General features: G+C 40.2%; 1 protein-coding gene across 2 annotated transcripts in view; it reads left to right on the top strand.

The window, feature by feature from the left end:
• The window catches only part of LOC108893945 (kin of IRRE-like protein 3), a 150033-nt gene that overhangs the window by 81317 nt on the left and 49809 nt on the right, over positions 1–18907 (top strand). For both annotated transcript variants that reach the window (XM_018692437.2, XM_018692438.2), the window contains exons 2-4: positions 1996–2145; positions 9421–9570; positions 15592–15749. In XM_018692437.2, the coding sequence (XP_018547953.1) occupies positions 1996–2145; positions 9421–9570; positions 15592–15749 (458 nt within the window). The remainder of the gene's footprint in view (positions 1–1995; positions 2146–9420; positions 9571–15591; positions 15750–18907) is intronic.

The raw sequence follows: 18907 nt of genomic DNA, 5'->3' as shown, positions 1-18907 counted from the left end.
ACTGCTCCCCATAGAGCTGTACAAACCCTGTTAGAATGAAGGAGACAGAACCCCCCCCACACCCACCCACACACACACACACACACACACCACTGGCACTGTTTGAATCTTCCATGATTATCATGACCTCCTACATTCTTTTTGTGTGCTGGACTCATTTTTGACTTGATTGTTCAGATGTATATTGAGAATGAAAACCATGCACAAAGCTCATCTCATTCTAATGATGCTTACTGACGTGTGGGCAGACTACTTTATACATCACCAAAGAGTATTGTACAGTGTAACATTCATTTTGCTGCAGAATAAAAATCTCTGAGGATCCACTTGAAAAAATGTTTTGGTTTTGCAAAAACAAGACAGCCACGCAGATGCGAGTCACCACCACTCTATTCCTTATGTAAAGTACCATTGAAAAGGAACACAAGGACATTGCACATTGGAACTCGTTCCTCTCCCTTTCTTTGTCTGAGTTGTAAAGAAAAATTACCTCCTATTAGTCTCTAAATTATTTAATTTGGAGTTCTTGCATGCAAATTATACAATCACCTTCCACCATGATCAGTTAAAATGTTACACAAGGTGAGATGTGGAACATGATTGTGCTATTCCTGGCAAGAAAGAATCAATGAATGAATACAAACACAGATCGCGTGTCAGCACATCACTCACAAATCCTAAGCAAAATAAATCTGATTAATTGATCAGACAGAAGAATAAAATGTTTCTAGCACTATTAATAAGTGAGTGGTGATATAGAACAGTTCTTTGATCAAGGAATATATACTACATATATTTATATATGCTGGATCAGATTGGGATCCACATCAACTAACCCTGTGTCTGTTACAATTAATCCCACCCTTGGGGTAAGTTGTAATATACACTTTCCATCATTTCAGTGGAAATAGTACATTAACAGTAGAGGTACTAGAAATCTAAGTTCAAGTCTTTTTTGCAGTAGAGATGTATGTATTGTTTGTGTAAAACATGATTATTCCAGCTTAAATAATTTTATTCAGAATAGACTTAAAAAACTGTGTCATACTCTCCCCTTCACACATTAACTCATTAATACTGGTTGCAGGGGTGGCTAGTTTTCTAACCAAGCTACAACAAAACAAAACATCTTTTTTATAATATTTTACTTTAGAGAGACAGAGCGTATTGTGTATCTTTTAAGGAAGAATCTGTGAAATAGCCTTGTTGCCTCTTGGTTGCAACAAGACTGAAATCACACAGATGTTGCAGGATATAACATTTGATGTGATGATATGGTGATTTCCATGTATTCATGTATTTCCATGTAAACTTTTTAATAATGTCCATGTGTACAGTCCTTTCTCAGTAAACAAGCTTTGGTATGTTCTTCTCAGAAAGGAGAGATTAGTGTACATCTGCATCCGAATTATAGAATAAATAAAATATGAAACACTGTGATCCCATAATTGCTCACAGTTTGATGTAGAAGTCTTTTTGATGCTGGACTGGTCCCATGTTTAGCTGATCTTTTTTTTATCCAAGGTGTCAGCAGAGGGATCGCACTGGTCATCAAATATCACAATCACTATTACATAGATTGCCATGAAATCTGGTACAGATATCAATGGCCCCCACCAGATGAAACCCAAAGAATTTGGAGAATTTTGGTGACATTTGTGGTCTCAACAAATGTTGAATGGTTCACCATTCAATTTGATGGAGATCTTCATAGTCTGTGAACTTCTCGGTTTAGTTGTCATTCACAGTGGGCGTAAGGAATAGTCAAAGATGAACCAGAGAGATGGATTCACAACTAGAGTGTGAATAGAAAGTAAATTGCATGTCCTATTTGAAGTTAATGCCATGTAAGGGTAAAGTTGCCCATTCTGAATGGACACTGACTTTTGTGTGAGTTTGTGCAGTGTTTTTGCTGATAAGATTTGTGTATACTGTTTGCTTGCTTTATGTCAGATGGTGTTGGACTGATCAGTTTACTCTTTTTTGCCCTTCCAGGAAGCTCTGCTGTATTCACCCAAGAACCAACAGACTTGGTGGTGGTGGCAGGCCAGCCGGTCACTCTGCCCTGTTCCATCCCTGGCTACCATGGAATGGTGCTATGGCTGCGTGATGGCATGGCCTTGGGTGTTAACAGGGATCTGTCAGGTAATAGCAAATTCACTTATTTGATCGTATTAACTGATAGGAATAAAATACTGATTCATCTACAAGTCAAACATTCAAGATTTAATTTAAATCATAAAGATATAAAGATTGTATTACAGATGTTGTCAGTTTTTCTACTCAAGAAAAAGACAAGAGCTAACATATATAAAGGCCTGTGGGTAATTTTGAGTCACCAATTAACCTGCATGTTTTTGGTCTGTGGGAGGAAGCCAGAGTACCCACAGAGAACCCACACAGGCACAGGGAGAACATGGAAACTCCACACACTGGGCAAACTGGGGTTCAAAACTCAGAACTCTCTATGCCAACTATACTTTTACTTACATTAGGTTATCTGCAGCAGAATGTGAAAAGCAAGCTCTCTGAGCTTTACCAGTTCATTTACATCAGAGTAGAAGGGTCCACACATCCTGTGGCCAGCTCAGTGCAGTGGATATGTGTTCAAACACAGTGAAATAAGTCTTAACCTCAGACTCAGACATAACGCAGGAACCCAAGAAATGTTTTTACTTCAAAAGCAAGTGCAGAGTCCAGTAGAACTTGAACTCAATTGCAACTCTTAACTGTTGCCTTTAATAGCTGTCTCTGAAATTCCCTTGCTCTTTGCCGCTCCTCCTTTTCTAACTGGTTGTGAGGAAAAGGAACTTTAAACCAAGCAATTCAACTTAGAACCAGGAGTGGATTCAACAGAGGAAGGATCAAACTTTGGCAGATTAACTGTTTCTCAGCCAAAAATAAAAAAAAACTAAATAATGCTTAAAGCATAAATTAACAGTTTTACTCAAATGCTTCCCAACCACCTGGTCCATAAATGGATGTGTTTCTGATAGTATTTGTGGTTCATAGTTTATAGCTATAAAAGCTTCTCCCTCAGTTTATTAAATCTGCCTTGTCAAAGCGCAGTGTCATTACACACAATCATCCACCATCTTTATCTTGATTAAATACCATGTGTATGACACGTGGCGGTTGCTAGATTACCCCACACAACTCTAAACACAGACTGGTCAGTTTGCCATGTGGGAGCCATCGAATTACCAGAGCTCATCAGTCCTGACCATTCTGACCCCTCTTTCCATCTGTCTTTGAAGTTTCAGCAGTTCATGTTTTATTCTTGAAAGGCCTTACATTGCTATACCACATTTTGCAGTTTGATGAATAAATGATGAATTTAAAGTCTCTCTTCTTCTCCTCAGCTGCATAATTCTGCAAAGTCTATAATAATGTTGCACATTGTAACAAGGAACATAAATTAGTATGTTTAACTTGTAAGTAAAGTAATCCAAACATGTAATGTGCACAATAATGAAAGTTACACTTGACTGTAATTGGCTCTGCTGTTTCAGAGCCATGAGACCAGTGGTGTGGCTGGCTGGCTTAATCACCAGACCCTCCCATCTGTATTCCACCTCATCCAGTCCTCTGCACTTGGGCTATATGAACCAAACACAGTCTGTGCAGCCAAGAGCACTATTTATTTATGGGGAAAATGCAGCTGCCTATTGGGACCATCTGAGGCAAAAATCATATGTTCACATCTGTAGTGTGTCTTGTCTTTTGGAAATGTTAACTTCTGCTGTCAGAAGGGTCTGGGGAATGGTTGGAGAAATACAACACTGTATTTAACAAAACACTGATTGTCACTGATTCTCTGTGAATTTCTCTGCAGCTGTTTTCATTAACATTTGACCATAATTTACTTTGTCAGACAACATAAAATCAAGATTTGAGGAATGTGTCAGACAGCGGTTCACTTGAATCAGGCTACTTTTGTTAAGTGGTTAGAGAAAGGAAGACATCTGTGAGTGGCACATGCTCTCATGTAATTTCTGGTTTTACACACAGCCAACTTGGTTTTACATACATGGTTTTGTGTGGACTATAAAACCAAGCTGTAAATGTCTCAAATGAAATAATTGCTTAACCTTCCTTTTGTGTTAGCCTTCTGTTACTATCTCCTATGTTAGCGGGTCAGTTTTGACCTGTGTCTTAAATCAGCCATGAAATACCCTAAAAAAAATTATTTATCATCCAATTTGTTTCTTACCTCTCTGTTACCTTGTTATGTTCCTTACCCATGAAAAGATTGGTTTAAATATTTTTGATTTGGCCCCCTGGGCCTTTCATTTGACAGCATACCTCTTGTTTTCAAATTTTGAAAAAATGGTAAAATAAACCTAAGAAAATTATTTTAATAAATAAAAGGTTGTTATGTTACCTGACTATTACTGTGGGGTATTAGAACACATCTCTTAAGATTTGTTTTATTTATTTATTTTTTATTTTTTCCTAATATTATGAATCATAGTAACATTTATGGTGTTATGGGTCAATTTTGACCCACACATATTTTCTTCAAGAAAAAGGCAAAAAAGTCCTTTTTTGTGTGTGTGTTTAGATGCATCAGTGGCAAAACGTGACACTTTTAGTGTGTTCTTTGCAGAGATATTTTTTGCACTAGAAGCATGATGTGTTTGTCTTTCTGTCCTTGTTGCTAGGGCAGAGACCTGGCACCTCTTTCTTTTAGAATCAGGTGGCCTCACTGGGGTTGTGGCTGTGGCTGTGCTGGTTGATGTTGAGGTAGGGCTGGCTGTGGAGGATGCTGGCGCTGATGCTCTTTGTGATGTTGATGGCATGGATGGAGTGCTAGGTGACTCTGCAGCTGTCTGACCAAGGAGCAGCTAGGTCTCAGGGCACCCGTTCCCTTCGTTCAATGTGTGCCTTGACAAGGGAACTTCCTAGTTCCTCGAGAAACATTCTCCGCTTGTTTTTTTTTGATTGAGTTCCACCCTTGGTGGATGTGGGTCCACAACACAAATGCATTGCATGCAGACACATCTAGCATGTTATAAAAGACAACCATTGGCCATCTCCTGGTCATCTGCTGGCAAGTGTAGGTGGCAGTCAGCTTGTCCACTCCTCCTTTGTTTTTATTATAGTCCAGGATAATTCTGGGCTTTTTGTCACTTCCTGATGACACAGCTGCATCTCTGTGAAAAGTGGACATGAGTACCACACCCCGTTTTTTTTTTTTTTTTTTTTTTTTTTTTGGACAATATGACACAATAGTGGTGGTGTCTGTAAAGGCAAATTTTGAAGACAGCGGGGCCCTGTCCTTCACCTGAGAAATTGCAGCAAGCAGCTCAGGTTTGTTTTTTTTTTTTATTGTGCCCACCATTGTAAGTTTCCTCCTAAGAAGTTCTTGTCCAAGGTCATAGCTGGTGAAAAAGTTGTCACAAGTGATATTGTGACCCTGCAGTCCTGCAGTCATATTGAGGACTACACATTTTCCTTGGTTTTTCTCAGGGATGCCACTTGCAGATTTGTCTGTGTAAATCTGGAGATTCCATGCATAGCTCATTTTTGCGTCACAGGCAGCCCAGATCTTTATACCGTATTTGCCTGGCTTGCTGGGCATGTATTGGCGGAAGGGGCATTTTCCATGGAAAGGGACAAAACGTTCATCTACTGTCACCTCTGCCCCTGGGTTGAACATCAGTGGCAGGAGCTTCACCCATCTTTCCCAAACATCCCTGATGGGAGCAAGTTTGTTAGATTTTTCCCTTGTATCTCTGTTGTCAAATCTGAGGACTCTTGATATCATATATCACATCCTTTAGGCCAGTGGTTCCCAACTCCAGTCCTGGAGTAGCCCCTGACAGAATTGTTTTGTTCCAACCCAAATGTAAGACACCTGATTCAACTAATCAAGAGCTAGCTCATTATTGTAGTAGTTGAATCAGGGGTGTTAGTTCTGGGTTGGAAAAAAAATCTGTCAGGGTGTACTCCAGGACTGGAGTTGGGAACCACTGCTTTAGGCTATTCTGATTCAGCCCTCATTTGTGGTACTCTATGAAGCAGTTCTTCTTCTTTGAGATGCAGAGGTACATATTGCACTTGAGGCACTTGATGAATGTTTTTCCACTGCATCCTTCTGCTCCGCACCTGAAAGTATTGGGGTTGTCCATCATCTGTGGCAAATGGACAGTTCCACACTTTCTCACGTGCTTATCTGGCTGGGGCCCAGATGCATCACTGGATGCATCTGAGTCAATCGGATCAGTTTGGCCTGACTGCACCTGGGCAATCAGTTCTCACCCAAGAGCAGTTTGAACTCAAGGTATTGGAGAGTTTTCTTCATGGGTCGTGCCAAGGCCTCGCTGTCTTCCTTGTACTGCAACCAGGAGTTGGTGGTGGCCAGATCAAAGAAGTGTAGGATTGTGTGAACAGTCCACTTCCTAGTGCGGTTGGACAAAAGCTGAGCTCTGCCACCACTGCAGGTCTTGACACTTGAACATGCCTTTTGTCTTTCTGTGACCATCTGGTGTAGGTATCCTGGGGCTCTATTCCATGCACTGTGGATTCCATGAGCACTGGTTTATTGTCAACCTATTTTGTCACAGCCAACTCAGCAGGCTTCCTTGTCACCATTACGGAGGATCCTCTCCCTTTTTTCTGCAACTCTTCATCAGATGTAATGTTGCATTCCATTGGGACTCTATTTTTCATCAGTGTTCCACTTGCAGGCAAGCCCTTTTCCAGCAATTTATCCAATAGTTTGATCAAGGTGAAGTACCTAGACAGACATGGATACAAAAAGTTCCATAAGTGCCATATGTATTTAGGGAATCATCATCAACACCACCAGGGTCATCGTCATTGTCATCATCATCATCATACCTCTCAAAATACATGTGAGTTCCTCTGGGAATGGACTCAGCCAAGCGAAGAACTGCATTTGCTCCTATTCCAAGTCCTGTGTCTCTGCCAATGAAGTTTTTCTTTCCTTGATAGACAAAAAAATCCAACACGATTACATTTGGAGTAGCAAGAACAAACACCTTTAATCCGGTCGGATTTGGCTTGCCGGGAACGAATTGACGGACTGGACATCGACCGGTGAAGGGAACCATTTGTTCATCAACAGAAACTTTTCCTGGCCTGAGGAGGTTTAGGCAGCCTTGTTGCACCTTCTTCAGAAGTGGGCTGACTTTCCAAAGCAGGTTTTGCTTCTTCTCTTCTTCTGCTACATTAAGATGATTGGTGATTTTGAGAGAACATCTGATCTTGAAAAAGCGATCCCTTGTCATGGACTCAGCAACTACTGACACTCTTGAGACTCCAAAGAAGGTCTTAATCTCCTCAGGTGTTGTATTTAGATTTGAGCCTGACACCTGAAGCTCTCTCTGGTTTTCCTCATAGGTTTAACTAATGCTGAATCAAAATCATAACACGTCAGTTACTGTTTGTTCTCCACCAACCACCAAAAAAAATCTGCTCCACTATGTTCATGACTGGTCTCTAACTCTGTCTGTCTACAGTGGGTTTATCAAAGCCTATTCATTGAAAAGAGCTTACTGATGCTGTTGTCCTGTCATTATGCGAGCCTAGGTGTGACTCGTTGCTCCACCCTGACCTCATGTGAGTTGTTAGGGTCACATGTCTCAAGGTGTGAATGGGGGTTAAATCACCTGGGCAAGGATCTCCGGACTGCATTATAGGTGGCGGAAAGTTGGTGTCGTAGGCCACCACCTCTGTTTAAAGATGTAGGTTCTGGGCCTCTTTTACTCCTCTCTCAATCCATCTGTCCTCTCTATCCAAAATGTGGACCTTGTTGTCCTCAAAGGAATGTCTCTTCTCCTATAGATGTAAATGAACAGCCGAATCTTGCCGTGATGAGCTGGCTCTCCTGTGTTGTGCCATGCGCTTGTGGAGTGGTTGTTTGGTTTTTCCTATGTACAGGTCCAAGCACTTCTCACAGCATTGTACAGTGTACACAAGGTTACTCAACTTGTGTGGGAGTCTTGTCCTTGGGATGAACAAGTTTCTGTCCTTTAGGCCAGTGGTGTTGGCAGGTCTGAAGTGCACTGGGATGTTTGGAGAAAATACTTTTGAATTTCTCAGACAGTCCTGCCACATAAGGGATGACAATGTTGTTGCGTCTGTTCTCCTGTTCCTCACCAGTTGATATCTGTGGCTTGTCTTTTTGCTGACTTGATGAAGGCCCACTTAGGGCAACCACGTTTTAAGTGCTGTCTCGAGGGGTTAGTGCTGCTGGTGGGCAACACTCCTCATCACATCTAGAACTCCATAGATTTCACCAACAAGGTCCGGAGACTCAAACTGGCTCCAGATGAAACCATGGTGTCTTTTGATGTCACCTCACTTTTCACTTGCATACCCACAGCCAAAGCAGTGGAGACTTTCAGGAAATGTCTACAACAAGACAACTCCCTACACAGCAGGACCAGTTTCACCCCAGACCAGATCTGCACCCTACTAGACCTCTGCCTTACCACCACATATTTCAAATACGACAAGGGTTTCTACAGACAAAAGCATGGATGTGCCATGGGTTCCCCACTGTCACCCACTGTGGCCGACCTCTACATGCAATAGGTTGAGAACAAAGCTCTGAGCACCTTCAGAGGAACAACATCCAGCCATTGATTTAGGTAAGTGAATGACAAAATCAAAACCCAGGAAGTGGAGGCCTTCACTGCACATATCAACTTAGTGGACAAATACATCAAGTTCACCAGAGCGGATACCAAGGACCATAGGTTACCATTTCTCAACTGTGAAACTGTGCTCATCGAGGAGGACGGTAGCCTCAACATTGAAGCAAGCATGATTACTTCAAATATAACCTCAGCTATAGAGATAACTATCAATATCCAATGGTAATGAAGTCACTTTGGAATTTCCATCAATTTGCGTGTGTATTTGATATAAAATAGGTCATACCAATGTATTAGTCCTGTGTGAGATGGCTTTATTCGTGAGTTAGTTTTTCCCTTTCCATTGATACCTAAGAAAAAAATAAATAAAAATGTATAAAAGAAAATATTTTATGATGTTATTTAACTAATTTATGTGTATTTGTTTCAGCTCAGTGTGAGAGGCTCCTCCGAACACTTGTAACAAAGAGTTGATACAAAAGCTTGAGTTTTATAAGTCTCTGTTAAAATGTACACACACACACACATCACACTTCCCATAACAATCATCCTAGGAGAAGCACTGCTCACTGCTGTGCTGTGGTGTTGTCAAAATCCTAACTCAAAGACATCAAAATAGCTGTTTAGTGCCAAAAAGTTGTGCAGCTGTTTTTCAACAGCCTTTTCAGTGTTTTTAATTAACTGGAGATTTGATACAGTCTACACTGGCTTGATGATGACAGTTTTCCAGGTCTTGTGAAACCTCACAGAAGCAAATTTGATACCCAAATATTGTACTTCCATTGTGTTGCAGGTTACCCACGATATGATATTGTTGGAGACCACAGTAAAGGAGAATATCATCTTTTGATCCAAAGAACAGAAATTCAAGATGATGCTTTCTTTGAGTGCCAGGCCATCCAGGCAGCTATCAGATCACGACCTGCTCACCTCACTGTGCTGGGTAAGTCAAAATTTCACACTTCATTGTTGTTGGATGATAATGTATCATTAATGTGAAATAAGGAAACAGATTCATGTAAGAGAAATAACAATACAACCAAGATTATAATAGATCAGGCAGAGATAAATCAGTAATACTGTATGTGCTTAAGTCAGAGGCTATTCACATAATGACACCCTCTGGATCTATTAGACAGGAGTAGTTTGAAGGAGGAATAATCATTTCAATCTAAAGTGTTATATTTAAAATAATTTGTAGAGACACTGACAAGGCCACCACCACTGTTTCAACCCCTAAATTGGATGAAACAGCATTATCTGTGGAACAGTCTGTTAAAAACATAAAATGTAGGCAGATATGTATATATCTATAAATAAAAGATTTATTAGAGAGAGCTCACATTGGGTTACGACGTGAACTTTCTTTACTAAATTATTAGTATTGTAATGATTTAATGAAAGACATTAGCTAGGATCTTTATTAAGTTATTAGTATTGCTATGGAAATCTCTGCAAATCACCACCATGCCATGGTAGAGGGATTTGCGTGACCCCCTGGTTGGGTCTCCCAAGGCAAATTGGTTCTGGGGGAGGGGCCAGGCTAACCCTAATGAAACGGCAGATTTGCAGTTCAGTCACTTGCCTGGAATAGGGAAACTGGGGGGGAAGCTCACTGGTGAGTGTCTGGTTGCCAGGTTTGCACCCATGGAGCCCAGATGGGCTCAGCCTGAATGAGCTACATGGAGCCAGATTGCTGCCCCAAATGATGGAGTTTAAGTATCTTGGGGTCTTGTTCATGAGTGAGGGTATGAAGGAGCTTGAGACTGACATGCCTTCATTTGGAGGTTTTCTGGGCACTCCCAACTGGGAGAAGACCCCAGACCTCCAGAACTCGCTGGAGAGATTATATATCTCATCTGGCCTGGGAACGCCTTGGGATCCCCCAAGAGGAGCCGAAAATTGTTGCTAGGGTAGGGATGTCTGGAAAACCCTGCTTAGCCTTTTGCCATCATGACCCAACCCCGGATAAATGGAAGAGAAGTGGTGATGTTGATGGTGATGATGATGTGTGGACACACATGCATTCCCCAACTATTAAAGCCCCCAAACAAGAAGTACAAGCAGACAAGCTAGCAGAAAGTCATTAAAGGATTTTCGATACATCAATCCGTTCTGATGTTATGCTTTTTTAAACTTGTGTCTAAGTACAATTTTACAAGACCATGGTCAGCTCTACCCTGTCACACAAGTCTAAGCCTCATTATCAACCCTGGAAGATGTTGGATGTGCACCATTGTGCAAAGGATGTGCAAACAGAATTAGAGGACTAATGCTCAGATTTATACTTTCATATATAATACTTTTATATTATATATTTCTGCTTTTCTAAATTCATTCATTTGTACACTTTATTATGTTGTAGATTTAATATCAAATGCATCAATTTGTCACTTTGAAGTATGGTGGTGGCAGCATCATGCTATGGCTGGGCCTCTCAGCAGCAGGGACAGCGAGACTGGACAGAATTGAGAGAAGGATGAATCCAGCTAAATACAGAGAGGTCCTTGAAGAAAACCTGCTCCATTGTGCAGGTGACCTGAGACTGGGGTGACAGTTCATGTAAATGTTTTAGCTCAAGAACTGAGGCAGGCCAACTTAGTTGTAATAACTGACAATGTACATTTTGCTGTATGTGGATGATATTGTGTTAATGGCAGAGACAATTATATTTTGAAGTATGGTTTAACACCTTAACCCTCATGTTGTGTTCATTTCATGTTAAACAATTTTGTGCTCCCGGTCAAAAATGACCGTTCCATTAAAACTCACCATAAAAACCTGTAATAATACATATTATCACTACTTGTGTTAGATTTTTTAATTAACTTAGGTTCTTATGACTATTGCAAGTTTTGAACCTCTATATATTCATAGTGGCCTGTGTACCTCATTGATCTGAGCTTATACACATGAAATCGAGTCCTAAAAAACATAATTTCCGGGTTATTTTGACTATAAGAAATAATCAGATGACACATGGTATTCTGTTAATTACAGAGTACTTTGGACGACCAAGAGTTACTTCTGCTGCAGAGGATAAGTTCATTAGAGTTACCAGCCTCAGAAACCACAAATTAACAGCACCTCAGATTAAAGCCCACATAAATGCTTCACAGAGTTCAAGTAGCAGACACATGTCAACATCAAATGTTCAGAGGAGACTGTGTGAATCAGGCCTTCATGGTTGAATTGCTGCAAAGAAGCCACTACTGAAGAAGAACAACAAGAAAAGAGTTGTTTGGACCAAGAAACACAAGAAATGGACATTAGACCATGGGGGTGGCTGTGGCTCAGGAGGGTCACCCACTAATCAGAAGGTCAGCGATTCCCAGTTCGATTCCCAGCTCCTCCAGTTCATGCCGAAGTATACTGAACCCCACGTTGCCCCCAATGTTTGTAACATCGGTGTGCAAATGTGCTAGAGCACTTTGTAGTAGTGCAAGCGCTATGTGAATGTGTGTGTGAATGGGTGAATGTGACGCGTAGTATAAAGCGCTTTGAGTGGTCGATACAACTAGAAAAGCGCTATATAAGTACAGTCCATTTACCATTTACCATTTAACCAGTGGAAATCTGTACTTTGGTCTGATGAGTCCAAACTTGAGATTTTTGGTACCACCTTCCATGTCTTCGTGAGACACAGAAAAGGTGAACAGAGGAGGTGTTATAAGCTATCATCAAAGCAAAAGATGCCTACTTTGAAGAATCTAAAATATACATATCTTTTTATAGTTTTATATCTTGTTTTCTTTATTTCTTCATATATATGACATAAAACATTATCAGATTTTCACACAAGTCCTAAAAGTTGATAAAGAGAATCAAATTAAACAAATGAGACTAAAATATTATTCTTGATCATTTATTTATTGCAAATATATAGCAAAATGATTCAGTATTAAGTGTGAACCTCTAGGATTAGCAGTTAATTTGAAGGTACAAATACACTCTGGTGTTTTCACTCAGTTGGGTAACGACCAGGTGTGACTGGATGTGCCCTGTTCTATATATAAAACAAAACAGGGATCTAGCAAACTCTGATCTTCACAACATGTTTATGGAGGTGTATCATGGCACAAATAAAGCAGATTTCTGAGGGCCTCAGAGTTGTTGACACTCATCAGGATGGAAAAGGTTACAAAACCACCTCTAAAGAGTTTGGACTCCACTAAGACACAGTCAGACAGATTGAGTACAAATGGAGGAAGTTGTAACCATTGTTACCAAGTTTTGTGACAAGCCTCCTGCTGCTCCTACAACTCCACTCAACACCTGCTGCTATAATTAGAAATTACTTACACTGCTATTAGTTGTATTGCTATGTTAGCAGTTAATACTTTAATTATCACTACTATCATTACGACTGCTGTATCATTGGCATCACTTTACATTTTATATGGAACCCGTGTTATGCTATGTTCTTCACCCACCCCCCCCTCCTTCTTAATCCCAACCAGTCCAGGCAGATGGCCGCCCACCCTGAGTCTAGTTCTGCTCAAGTTTTTCCTTGCCACTGTTGCCTAGTGCTGCTCATGGTGGGATTTGTTGGGTCTCTCTCTGTAAATACCTATTTTAAAGCGTATGGTCTAGACCTGCTCTATATGAAAAGTGCCTTGAGATGACTTTTGTTGTGATATGGCACTATATAAATAAAACTGAATTCAATTGAATTGAAATGAACCATGCCCAGGAGTGGTTGACCAACAAAGATCATGACAAGAGCAATGTGCTTAATACCTGATGGGGTCACAAAATTTCTTAGCAACTAAAGGCCTCTCTCACATTTGCAAATGTTTATGTTCATGAGTCCACCATCAGAAGACAGACGTGTGATGTGTATGGCAGGGTTCCAAGGAGAAAGCCACTGCTCTCCAAAAAGAAGGCCACCATTAAATACATTACAGCCAAACTTTGAATGACTGCTTCTATAAATGGAGAAACACACGCATGAGAATACATATAAGTAAATGAATCAGTTATTTGATTATTTCACCGAGATCACAACAATTCATAATCTTAATGGAATGATCTAGAGGAAATCATTCTGCTTGTTACCTTCTAGAGTATATTAAATGTATGAGACTTAAAATTTAATAATCATAAAATTACTTTACTCAATTTATAAACACTTGTGAGTACTACCCCTACTTTCAATAAGTTAGTTAAGTTGGGTACCTCAGAATGGATATAAACTCCCTCTGAAATATAGGCTCTCTGATTTTATCTTTTTATATGCTCTCACTCGATTCCTTACCTCCTTAAACTATTGCATTGATATATAAGTTGAGGACTACAGGAAAATGATAAAGCCTATATAACTTTTGTTTCTTTTTTTTTTTTTTTGATTAGCTATCTAAGCTAACTATTAAAGATATAGATGCAAACACCTCTAAGGGCCGCTCTTAAAATCCTGCAGCCCAAGGTCTTATATAAAGACCCTAGCACTCATGCACAGTATTATGCATGGGAAACTGTTGACAGCTACCATAGACTATTGTTGGCACCAATGGAAGTTGTGCAAAGTCATGCAAAGGCCCTATTGTAATTGTAAGAATTATTCTTGTGACACTAAAATTGCATTTTTAAGGGCCTAAACATGCTCAAAAACTCACAAAACTTTGCACACGCATCAGAACTGGTGAAAATTGACATCTGAGGGGTCTTGTTCATTGGCACCATAAAATGGCTCCATAGGCGCCCCCTTGGACATACTTAAAACCTCCTTGCCGTTGGGCTTAGTTTGTCCGAGGTGAACGAAATTCGGAGGCATGATGTAACATGCCAAGACGCACCAAAAAGTCTCTTGACAACATGGCTTCAAATCTACAGGAAGTTGGCCATTTCAATTTTAATTTTAAAATTTTGCTCATTTTTGGCCCTAAGTGTTCCCCCCAATGGACTCACACATACTCTCACCTGCATCCATCCCCACTCTGGTTTCAGGACTATCAAAAGAGACTGTCTAATGAGATTTGGATTTGTGATATCTGATTTTTTTTTTTTTTTTCTCTTTCTGGATGCTGCAATGTTGTGTTTCATTATTGATGTGAAAGAGTTGAATTAATACAAGATATATATTGCACATTTATCGGTTGGTTTTTCTACTGTTACTTTAGTAGCTAGGATGCAAGCACTCTCTAATTGAAAGTTATTCATAAAAACAAATTTGACAGGTAAAGGTGGGTTAGTTTCTACCTTGCCTGTCTGGCACCCAACAACCTTATTCATTTCTGTTACAGAGGCGCCTATGTTACAAAGTACATACAATAAAATTATGTGTTTTGCTCTGGCCAGAGGTTTGATTAGGTTGTAAGGCCCCTTTCAGTCAGTTATTTTGGTGTGTTCTGTTATTTATGGTTATGGTTATGGTCCTGTATGTTTGTTTGTCTCTAAGGTAGCAGGATCTCCCCTCACATATTTCACTTAGTTTGGGGAAAAGTTAGTCCACAAATTAATGAAGGACTGCTCAGTTTTTGATTTGTCACACTACTTTTTGTTAAATCTAATAACATCTGAATGAATTGAAGGAATTCTTAGATTTACTGGTTCTAAAACAATGCCTTATTGGACATAGCTCTAAACAACACAGACTGTCAGTTTTTCAGAACTCGCCCTACAAATTTATAATACAAAAATATTTGGATAAGGCAGAATAATTTACATAACACACACCCACTGTGAGTAACTATTAGTATCTAGGTTTTCCCCCCAACTAATCAGCATGTTCATCTATTTTGATACAGATCGAACTTTACATTCGGATTAAAAATTTATACAATCTCTATGAATATTTTAGAGAACTGTGCACGCTTGGTAGAGGTATGTGTGAGAGGTTTTTTTTTCTTATTTTTGCACCTTGCACTAATGTCTTGGTATTAGTTTTAAAACATATATGCTGTATTTCATCTGATGTTAATCAATCAAGAAATATAACAGGATCTAACATCTAACTCCTCCACAGTTCCTCCTGATGACCCTGTGATAGTGGGGGCCCCAGTGGTGAGTTTACGGGCTGGTGACTACCTTAACCTCACATGTCATGCAGACAATGCCAAACCTGCTGCGTCCATCATCTGGATCCACAACGGTCTAGTCCTGAGTGGAGCCATATACTCAAAGGTATGAGACTAACGATTAGTGGTTAGAACACTGCATATTTTTATCAGTTTAAAATTCAGATGTTACTGCAGGGCTAACCTAAACTGAATGGACTGAATTTTATGGAGCGCTTTTCCAGTCACTTAAACACACACACACACACACACACGCACATACAAAATGCCTTCCCCAAGGATACTTTTGCACACTGGCCTGGAGGAGCTGGGGTTCGAAGCACTCACCTTCTGGTTAGTGAATAACCCACTCTGCCTCCTGAGCCCATAAATATTCAAATACACTATGCAAAAGTAATATTTGCAATGTTTTTATTTAAATATTCTAATTTATATGCAGCCACATTTGAAAATTGACAATTTAAAACTAATCTTCTCAATATGTGTGGAAAATTGGAATTGGATTATGTAAGGATTATTATTGGATTATTATGAGTAAGTAATCAGACCCCTTCACTTTTTTTTTTTTTACACTTTATTGTATTAGAGATTTAATTTCCAATAGATAAAACTGCCATTTTTACCCATCAATCTAGATTCAATAATCAGTAAAGACAAAATGAAAAAAAAAGTTTTGCAGTTCATAAAAAATCAAAAACTCTAATCTGTCAGTCATGCACACACCAAAAAACAGCTCAGAGTACCTGGCCTTCCTGGAGTCTCTGGGTGGTGTCCTGGAAAGGGTTCCAACTGGGGACTCTATTGTTCTGCTGGTGGACTTCAATGCTCTCATGGGTGACAATGGAGAAACCTAGAGGGGCATAATTGGGAGGCCTCCCTGATCTGAACCTGAGTGGTGTGTTGTTATTGGACTTCTGTGTTAGTCATGGATTGGCTAGAACAAACACCGTGTCCCAGCATAAGGTGGTTCATAACTGTATTTGAAACCAGAACACCTAAAGATAATGACTGATGATCAACTTTGTGGTTATATCATCAGATCTCCTGCTATACGTTTTGGATGTAGATGGCAGGAGAGGCTCCCAGACAGACCTGGCAAACCAAAACGATTAGTGAGGGTGAACTGGGACTGTCTGGCAGAGGCCCCTGTCCGTGAGGTATTCAACTCCCACCTCCAGGAGAATTTCTTCTTCAAAGCCTCCATTGCAGATGTGGCAAGTAGAAGCTGTGGTGAAAAGGTTGTTGGTGCCTATCAAGGAGGCAACCAAAGAACCAGCTGGTGAACACCAGTGGTGAAGGAAGCCATCAAGCTGAAGAAGGAGGCCTTTTGGGCATGGTTGTCCCAAGGGTCTCATGAAACAGCAGACAGCTATGTTGAGGCCAGAGGGGCTGCAGCTTTGGCGTTCATGGAAGAAAAAACTAAAATAAGGCTATGAAGAAAGACTTTCAGTTGGCCTCAAGGGGGTTCTGACAAAACATTCGACAACTCAGAAAGGGAAAGTAGGGCTTGGCTCAGGCTGTGTTCAGCTGTGAAAGGAAACTGCGGACCTGGACATTGTTGAGCAGTTCAAAGAGCACTTTGGGGAGCTCCTGAACTCTACCAATATGTCCTCTGTGGAGAAGGCAGAGGTCTGATGACTCAGTGGAAGCCTCACCCATATTCCTGGCAGAGGTCATCAAGGTAGTCAAGAAGCTGTCTGGATGAGATCTGCCCCAAGACTCTGAAGGCTCTGCACATTGTGGGTCTGTCTTGGCTGACACACCTCTTCATTGCTGCATGGAGGTCGGGGGTAGTACCTGTGGAGTGGCTGACTGAGGTGGTGGTCCCCATTTTCAAAAAAGGGGACCGGAGTGCAGCTGATAAGATCGGTGAGTCAGGGCTGTCCCCTCTCCTCCCAGGTGTACAGCTTGGTAGCTGAACCCCTCGTATTATTAATTGATCAGGACATAACATAACTAGGGATAAACGGATTATCGGCTGGGCTGATTATCGGCGCCAATATTCTGCATTTTGATGCATATCGGCATCAGCCTTTTTTTAATCCGCCGGATTTGTTATTGGTTCCAGTCATTAGCAATAAATCCATAAATCCATAAACCCATAAACCTGTCTGGCTGACAGCCAGATGGCCAGACATTAAAACATTTTCACCCGACGGCTTGGTAAATGTTTCAGGTCACGTCACTGTCACTTTATATATTGTTATAATGGCAATCTTAAACCAGATAAGGATTTTTGTCATCTGACATCTGGATCTTCAATTATCAGAGACACAAGCTAAGCAATCAGCTGCTCTCAACGTTCCATGTCCACATTGCGGAAAAACATAGATTTTTTAATTATGAAACTGCTTTACTCAATGAGGCCTTGGTGGATAATTCAGCCCCAAGTAAAAACCTCCTGAACAATGAACACTGAGGGAATCCTGACTTAAAAACAAGCTGAGCATCTAGAAACAGTGTGAGCTAACGTTAGCGGCAGCTCAGTTATCAGCCCGCAGACCCTTACTAAACTGATTTTGATTGTGAAACTACTAACAAATTAACCCCTCACCCCCCGCCTAAGGCCATAATTTACTTCTTTTTATTGCTGATGTCTGTTCCAGCACTATGCGCAAGATGCAGCAGAGAAGAGGCACTCGGCAGAGAGAGAACCATAAACATTAGTTCCGTGTCTTTCTTCCCATCTCCACCCAATTAAAAATTGGTCAAATAAAAATTTGTTGATTCTTAAGAATAGTTTTTGACTACATTTACTGTGTTGATTAATCAACTACTCGATTATTCATGCACATCCCTATTCAATACCATCATCAACATCATTCAACAACTCAAACATGAACAAATTTCAATACAGTAACAAAGTAAGTAATATCAAATATCCCATCCATTCTCACTTCTACTAGTAGTATCTTTATTAGTAAATTATTACCAAAATTTTTAAAAAGTTTTTCAAAAAGTTTAGAGCAACCATTTCGTGTCAATCAGTACTCTAATCCAGAATTATGGGACTCGGAGAGACAAAATCCTCCACTACCAACAACACATTCCAATCCTTGCAGTTGAGCAACAACATCATGAAAATCACAAACTCAAAAAAAAAAAAAAAAAACTCAAATCAACTTATTTCCACCTCACATATGTCATTTACACAGCAACAAAATGGGAAAACGACTTGGCTCTCTCTCCCAACCCTGAATTCTGGACACAAAAACATCTTCTCTATGACTACTAACACAAGTTTGCAACTTATACAATATAAAA

Source organism: Lates calcarifer, linkage group LG20 (assembly GCF_001640805.2).
Source record: "Lates calcarifer isolate ASB-BC8 linkage group LG20, TLL_Latcal_v3, whole genome shotgun sequence".
Taxonomy (NCBI): Eukaryota; Metazoa; Chordata; class Actinopteri; family Centropomidae; genus Lates; species Lates calcarifer.
Note: the sequence above shows the minus strand (reverse complement) of the source record. Positions and strands in the feature narration are given on the sequence as shown.